At 36.4% G+C, this 8014-nt stretch overlaps 1 protein-coding gene across 1 annotated transcript; it reads right to left on the bottom strand.

The window, feature by feature from the left end:
- Positions 1 to 352: 352 nt before the first annotated feature.
- LOC101361752 (NKG2-A/NKG2-B type II integral membrane protein-like) lies at positions 353 to 7752 on the bottom strand. Its single transcript, XM_023725790.1, has 5 exons — positions 7448 to 7752; positions 6927 to 7031; positions 6309 to 6362; positions 5680 to 5831; positions 353 to 427 (listed from the first exon to the last, which is right to left on the bottom strand). The coding sequence occupies exons 1-5, from the start codon at positions 7635 to 7637 to the stop codon at positions 353 to 355; spliced, it is 576 nt and encodes a 191-aa protein (XP_023581558.1). The 5' UTR covers positions 7638 to 7752.
- Positions 7753 to 8014: the final 262 nt, after the last annotated feature.

The raw sequence follows: 8014 nt of genomic DNA, 5'->3' as shown, positions 1-8014 counted from the left end.
TTAAACATAAAAATAAAACTTGGGCAATTCTGGTCCCTCTTTGGAGACACTGGAAACCTGGAATAGAGAGAATAATATTTTTTTTAAGAACAGGTATATGTATATTTAAATATATATGAAAATAAGATTCATGGAGTTAGCCTTTATAATAATGCATTAATATTGATAATATATAAATTAATAATATAATAAATATTTCATTCTTAAATGATTTATGTAGACTTATAGTTATATTTCTAAATCTGACTATTTCCTGTACTATTTCTCTATGAAGACTTAAATAATTTTAGGTTTATAATTGGTCATATATTGCTTTTTCTCAAGTTATAAAATATAGGAGTTCTCAAAAATCTTACACTTTGGAGGAGAAAGTTGAACTGCCATTAAATCCAATCCATGTTAAAACACTGAAGGAGCTAATGAAATTCTAGGAGAAAACAATTTCAAGAGAAATCAATTATGTGTTATTATACTAATTAAATAATCACTGTAACAAATAAAGTGAATTCTTTATTACTGTAGCATAATAAATAGAAAACCAAACCCATTGCCATGGAGTTGATTCTGACTCATAGAGACCCTATAGGACAGGGTAGAACTGCCCCATAGTGTTTCCAAGGAGCGTCTAGGGAATTTGAACTGCCGACCTTCTGGTTAACAGCCGAGCTCTTAACCACTACGCCACCAGGAACCATGGACTGTATACAGCCCCTCAATTTGCTCTCATAGTGAGCGTTACACACTGGACATGCTATAGACAGTGATTAGTGTGACTGAGTAAAGGGGTCAGATTGACAACAACAATACTTTCAGGGCTCTGGAAATTGAGCAAAGTCAAATAATAATTTGAAAAGGATTTTTTCTTGGAAAGCTGCTAGAGATTGAAGTCAAAATTGCACACATCTGCAGTCTTCTTGCCCAGGCTGCTCCCCTTCTCTTCACCACCCCAGCTCAGTGAGAATAACTGCAGAGTTTACAGCCTGGCGCAGGCTGCAGAAATCAGCAGTGTTACTGCCAGAGCGAGCAGATTTGATTGGAGGTGAGAAGTGAGGATCACAACCCGCAGGTTTTCCAGTATGAAGTACTGAAATATGGCTGGAGATGATTGGGTAAAGGCTGAGTTTGTGGGCCCCATGGGAGTGAGCGGAGTACCAGCCATAAATTTAACAGAAAGATCCTAAAAATAAGGGTCCAATAAAAGGGATAACATTAGTTGTCTATATATTCTTGGCTGATGAATAAATATCACATTTTCAGGGGAAACCCTGGAGTTCCCTTGAGAACTCGCTGCAAAGTTATGAGCACTTCCCAACACACACACACTAACAGACACACACACACACCACATCAGTGACAGAAGGAGGAAGTCCTATAAAGTTGAAGTCTTGGAATAGGACCTCTACTTAAATCATTGGCTAACAACAAAGCTCTGTGGTCACAGAAAAACTCTTAAGAAGCCAGGCTAAAAAATAAAAATAAAACATAACAGAAATTACAGCAGAAAATTGGCAAAGGACTTGGATAGACATTTCATCAAAAAAGAAATACAAATAGACAAGTACATGAAAAGATATTCAAAGTCTTCAGGCATTACAGAAACGCAAAGCAAAACCATAATGTGCTCTCATCTGACACCCCTAAATGGCACTGATTTCAAAAACAAAAAACAGCAGGTGTTGTTGAGGACGTAGAAAAATTGGAAACCTCATCCATTGCTGGAGAGATGGTAAAAAGGTGCAGCCAAAGTGGAAAATAGCTTCCATGGATACTCAAAAATTTAAACATAGAATTACTATCATATCCAGCAATTCCCCTGCGAGGTATATACCCAAAAGAATTGAAAGCAGGAACGCAAACAGATACTTGCACACTGGTGTCCATTGGAGCACTATTCACAATAGATGAAAAACTGGAAACAACCTGAATGTCCATCAACAGATAAATGGATAAACTAAATGTGGTACATACATACAATGGAATATTACTCAACCATAAAGAGAAATTAAGTCTTGAAACATGTTACAATATGGATGAACTTTGAAAACATAATGCTGGGTGAAATCAGTCAGCAAAGGACAAAAATTGTGTGATTACACTGATGTGAAATTTCTAGACGAGACAAGTGTATATAGAGCAAAGCTTATTGTAGGCTATACGTGTAGAGAGGTGGGAGGAAGAGAATGGAAAGGGAGGACACAGTGTTTAGGGGACACAGAGCTTCTGGTTAGGGGGATGAGGAAACTTGGGAATGGATAATGGTGTCGGTTGAACAACACAGTAACTATAACTAACGTCACTGAGTTGCACATGTGAAGAATGTTGAAATGGAAAATGTTTTGTTACAAATAGATTCACCAGAATAAAAAAAAAAAAAAATTGAAAGTGGTTTCATTAGAAAGAATCTAGTGAAAGCCTGACTACAGTAATGACTTAAGCAAGATTGCTGAAAACGAGGTCAATATAGAAACATACATCAGTGTAGTGTGCTCTGTGAGCAGCATCAGAAAAGGAAAGATGAAAGATAACTAGAGCCAAAGTGAATCAAATGGTACAAGACTTCTATCTAATGTACACAACTGTATGGAGAACGTAAACCGAGTATGGAGAAGGTAAAGGAGCCCTGGTGATGCAATGGTGAAGCACTCGGCTACCAACTGAAAGATCAGCAGTTCAAACTCATCAGCGGCTCCACAGAAGACCTGGCAATATGCTCCCGTAAAGATTGCAGCCAAGGATACCCTATGGGGCAGTTCTACTCTGCCCTATAGCATCCCTGTGAGTCAAATCGACTCAATGGCACACAATAACAACACAAGGCATGTTAAGACATAATAGTATAAAGATGTCAATTGTGAACAATTAATCTATTGATTAAATATAATTTCAATAAAGTTTCCTCATGATTGTGTGAAACTGTTTATAAAGGCACTAAAAGGGCCAGTGCAACAGGATATTCTTGAAGAAGACTGTGATGAAATTATTTGTTGTGCCGAGTATCAAGGTTTAACAAAAAGCTTTAGTAAACATTACCATGTGGTTTTGGTGCAAGAGAAAAATGTAAAAATGAAACACAGTCCCAGTGTCCCTAAATTCATCACATTCAGACACAGACACAAACAGGAACCTGATTATGACAAAGGCGGCAGAGAGAAGAATGGAGAAATGGTCATCTTTGCTACATGTTATGCTCCATCAACTGAGTAATGATGTAGACAAGCATGAACTTCGCTTCTCTCTCACTTCATCAATAATACAGCAGCACAAAAAATAAATTCCCAATGAATTGTTGATCTAAATGTAAAAGGTAAAAAAATAAAATGAAGGAGCAAGATATTTCCTACAGATAAATACAAGAGAATATCTTCATGAAACTTGACTAATTTCTGCGTTAGGTCCATAATAAGCACTAACACCTGCAACAATGCTAAATTGGACTATTGTAACATTAATAAAGGTTGTTTGTTAAACGTCTCAAAATATTAAAAGTAAAACTGTAAGTCACTGAGAAAAAAGAAGCTGTTTAAATCTCATAAAAACAAGAAAGAGCTCATATTCAAAATATGTCATCAACTTACTAGAAGGAAAAGACAATCTCATAGGAAAAATGGACAAGAGACAACAGGCACTTCACCAAGAGGGCATCCTAATGCTAACAGCACATAGACAGGTGTTCAGTCCAACAGTAATCTGCAAAATGCATTATTAATATCACAATGATACTGCTATAAAACCATAAAAACTTCAATATTAAAATTCCTCAACGAACTAAGTCTTGATGAGTGCAAGGACCAAGGAATACGTTCAGACACTACTGAATAAAACTGATACATGTAAAAAAACTAGAAAACTATTAAATAATTTTACAAATTTTCACATGCACAGATACCTATGAAATTTAATTCCTACACAAACAGGTAATATGTGGACACATTACATACACAAGGATGTACAGAGAATAATTAATTATATGTAACAGGCAAGTGTCAGAAATAATCCAAATATCCATGCACAGTAAAACGGATTACAAAATATTATATTCACATAAAGTAACAGTGAAAATTAGCAAACTACAGTGAACTGCAACAAGATAGATGAATTACGTCAATGTCTTACATGAGTGAGAGGAAACAGACAAAGGGAAAATGCATACTGTGTGATTTCATTGACATTAAGTGGAAAACAAGGAAAGCTAATCTACAACATTAAAAAAAAATAGTGCTTTAGGGAGGAGAGAGAAGTACTGAGAGCAGACACAAGGAAGTGGCTTCTAGGGGTCTGTAAACGTCTATTTCTTAAACTTATCTGTAAATAAACAACAACAAAAAAAACCCACCAACTTTGTCGCCATAGAGTCGATTCTGACTCATGGCAACCTCGCGTTTCACAGACTAGAACTGAGCTCCACAGGTTTTCCGGGCTGTCTGTAATCTTTTTCTCCTTTTTTAAAATTTTATTGTGTTTTAAGTAAAAGTTTACAGGGCAAATTAGTTTTTCATTCCAAAATGTATACACACCTTGTTTTGTGACATTGGTTGTAGTCCCCACAATGTGTCAGCACTCTCTGTTTCCCTTTAAACCCTGGGTACCCCGTGTTCTTTGTCCGGGTTTCCTATCCCTTCTTGCTTCCTCGTCTTTGCTTTTGGGCAAATGTTGCCCATTTGGTCTCATATACTTGATTAAACCAAGAAACACGTTCCTTACGTGTATTATTGTTTGTTTTACAGGATTACTGCAAGTCGCAACCGGCTCAAAAGCAACGGGTTAATCTTTGGCTGAAGAAGGACTTCGGGAGTGGCTTCAGTTCTGACTTGACAGGGGGTCCTGGCGCCACAGTCTCTGGGGTTCCTCCAGTCTCTGTCAGACCAGTAAATCTGGTCTTTTCTTGTGAATTTGAATTTTGTTCTACATTTTTCTCCTGCTCTGTCCAGAACCCTCTATTGTGATCCCTGTCAGAGCGGTTGGTGGTGGTAGCCGGGCACCATCCAGTTCTTCTGGGCTCAGGCTGGGGGAGGCTGTGGTTCATGTAGAAACAGATTGCTAGGTATGTCTTTCCCGGTGATGGTGAACTGTTGACTTTTTGAAGCTCAGCGGAGTGCTTAAACACCACACCACCAGGGTTCTTTACTCTGAGACAGGGTATTTTTAAATACTTGGGTCATTCACTGTCCAGGAGCCCTGGTGGCACAGTGGTTAAGTGCTTGGCTTAGAATCCAAAGGTCGGCAGATGGAACCCACTAGCCCACTCTGTGGGAGAAATATTGTGGCAATCTGCTTCCATAAAGATTTACAGTCCTGGAAACCAGAGGGGGCAGTTCTAGGGTAACTATGAGCTGGAATCAACTTGATGGCACAGGGTTTTTAGTCACTTTCTGATCAATCTGCACAATTATGTATTTAGTTTTTTTTTTTGACGTATGAAAAAATAAAATAACGAAGTATATTTTAGAAAAAAAGCATTTACAGAAGTATTGTTTTTCATGAGAAGTAGTACTAAAATAAGTAAATGTGGAGTAATAGCCTAATAATATAAATAAAATATTGTAAAATCAAATGGAGTATTAAATAGCCTTGACAATAAATACACTACATCTATGTACTAAAATATGCATGAATCCTACAAACATAATATTAACTGAAATAAACTTCCAATAAAATGTTTGAAACATTTAAAAGTCTTACCTTTTCTTCTTCATGATCTATGTAAAGCAGGTTAGATTTCTTAGAGGCACAGTCCAACCAACTCTCATTCCATGATTTTCTCTCAGTACTAATGTAGTAACAATTGTTGGAATACATAAACCAGGCCTTTGGACAAGGACCACAGTGATCCCCTAAGAAAGATTATGAGTTACTACCAAAATGAATTAACAAATAAATATTAATTGACATATTTTCATAGGTAGGAACAAATATGTACATAACCAAGATACATACCTTCACAAACTGGTACATGTAAAACGAAACACAAAATGCCATATATATATATATGCACAGAAAGTTAGCATCTTGACCCCTAATCTATGTACCCATATAAGGCAAACGAACAAAGACTACATGCTATACATGTCCTGAAAATGCACATGTACTGCCTTTATTTGATTTTGGTGGGTATATATATAATGGTCTATTGATTTTTTAAATATATTTCATCTTATTGTTACACAAGAAGGAAAGCCCTCCTATTCTTTATTTAAGAAAATACATTGCTCAATTTTAGCTTTTAAAATCTATTACTATTTTTGTAAGCCCTAATATAGGGACAAAATATAGTCTGCACTAATATCAGAACTTTATAAATGGTCACATACCTTTCTCAGTTCTTTTTATTGGAGAAGAATTGTTCTGTTCCGGTTTTACACTATCTAAAAAAATTTACAGTAATTCTTAGATTATTATGCTATAAATAAATCGTAATATTTCATTTTCCGATTTGAAATGTGATATGTTTACTATTAGAATAGTGGAATAAAAATAACAAAAACAATAAAGTCATGAAGGTCTTTGGGGAACAATTTAATTACTGGAATTCAATTCTTACACGTGCAGGTAAAAACAAGTGTTTTTTGGGGAAAAACAGCCTAATGAACCAAACTTTACCATCTCTTACAGTATTTGATACAACCACTCTGAAAAATTAACTTCTATTGTTCAATACTTTTGTGCAGATTTCTAAAAAAAAATGGAGAATGTATACATATATTATATAAGTGTATATATATACACACACATATATAAACATTCTACATCATTGTTATTTATATATTTTACAAATTCACAATAATCTTTCCATATTTAGTCCCAATATAAACATTGAGTCCAAATACATACATTACACTGAAAGTTCTCTTCCTTAATATTCTTAATAATTAGAGGCACTTGCAAATCATTAAAGCAAAAAGTTACCTTATTATCTTTCAAAAACTTACAAGGAGTAATAACTGTGATTGTCAAGGTTATTACACCGGCCATCAAGACAAGGCAGAGGAGTCCCAGGATCCCAGCAATGAGCCTCCCAGGAGGTGCTGGAAAATCTGCAGGGAGAAATGGAAATACTGAGAAAGGGAAGACGGAGCAAATGGTTTGGAAGCTTTACATACAAGAGGAACCCTATGCACAGACAATTATATGCATGAACGCAGGGACTGAACCCACGTCCACCTTTGTAATCTTTCTCTACACCACTGCATTTTCAGTAAACATACTGCTCCATGAATTGTAGGTCAGAAAGTACAGATTTCAACAAGGCCTGAATAAAACGAGTCTTCAGATTCCATATTAGAATATCGTATCTCCAATTTGAGTTCTGATCCTCAAAAATGAAAATATGTGAGCCTGTTCCCCAGATCTGACTATCCTTTCTTCTCTCAATTTCTCCTGTTTCCCCACATCTCTGCTCCCAACTGCACAGCCTCGAGCAGTTACACTGAAGGTCCAGTAAATGCTTTACCTTTGCAGTGGGATTTCTTGTCATTTCCTTGAAGATCCTGAGCTGCATTATGAAACTTCAGGTCCACATAGGTTATATGCTGCTCACTGTCTGAAATGGAGCAGCTATTTTTGCTCCTAGGTTTGGTTTGCTGCCTCTTTGGGTGTTCGGCCAGTTTGACTTCTGAGTAGATTACTCTTTGATTACTCATCTCTGCAGCTGAGTGGTGTCACGGACTGTGCTTTAAAGTAACTGTGCTTTAAGGAGTCAGTATGTGGTGCAGACAATGACAAGACGGCTGTGCACACAAACTGGGCTGTGGGGGATGGGAGTAAGGCGAGGATATGTGGTCATTTGCAGTTGACGAGTCTAGTTCTGATCCGGATTTACTTTAGGCTTTCCACAAGGGTCCAGTGTGGAGTAAGTACTTTTTTTTTCAGATATCCTGCATTGGACAAAATATTATTTGCTGGAGTAATGGAAAGCAATAAATTATTGAGGATAAAGAAGTTCATAAATTAAAATATCCTTATTTATTAAAAGTCAGACTCGATCAAAATATCATAATAACATATATTATCTGCGTTA

Source organism: Trichechus manatus, unplaced genomic scaffold (assembly GCF_000243295.1).
Source record: "Trichechus manatus latirostris isolate Lorelei unplaced genomic scaffold, TriManLat1.0 scaffold00403, whole genome shotgun sequence".
In the NCBI taxonomy this organism is placed as follows: Eukaryota; Metazoa; Chordata; class Mammalia; order Sirenia; family Trichechidae; genus Trichechus; species Trichechus manatus.
The sequence above is the reverse complement of the archived record's forward strand: the minus strand, read 5'-3'. Positions and strand labels throughout refer to the sequence as shown.

Excerpts from the sequence above, each read along its gene's own strand:
- LOC101361752 (XM_023725790.1), bottom strand. The coding sequence starts at position 7,637 with ATGAGTAATCAAAGAGTAATCTACTCAGAAGTCAAACTGGCCGAACAC. Across the intron at positions 6,363-6,926 it reads AATCACAGTTATTACTCCTT|ATAGTGTAAAACCGGAACAG; the intron begins GTAAGTTTTTGA and ends AAATTTTTTTAG. Across the intron at positions 428-5,679 it reads TAGATCATGAAGAAGAAAAG|AATTTCATTAGCTCCTTCAG; the intron begins GTAAGACTTTTA and ends GTTTTCTCCTAG.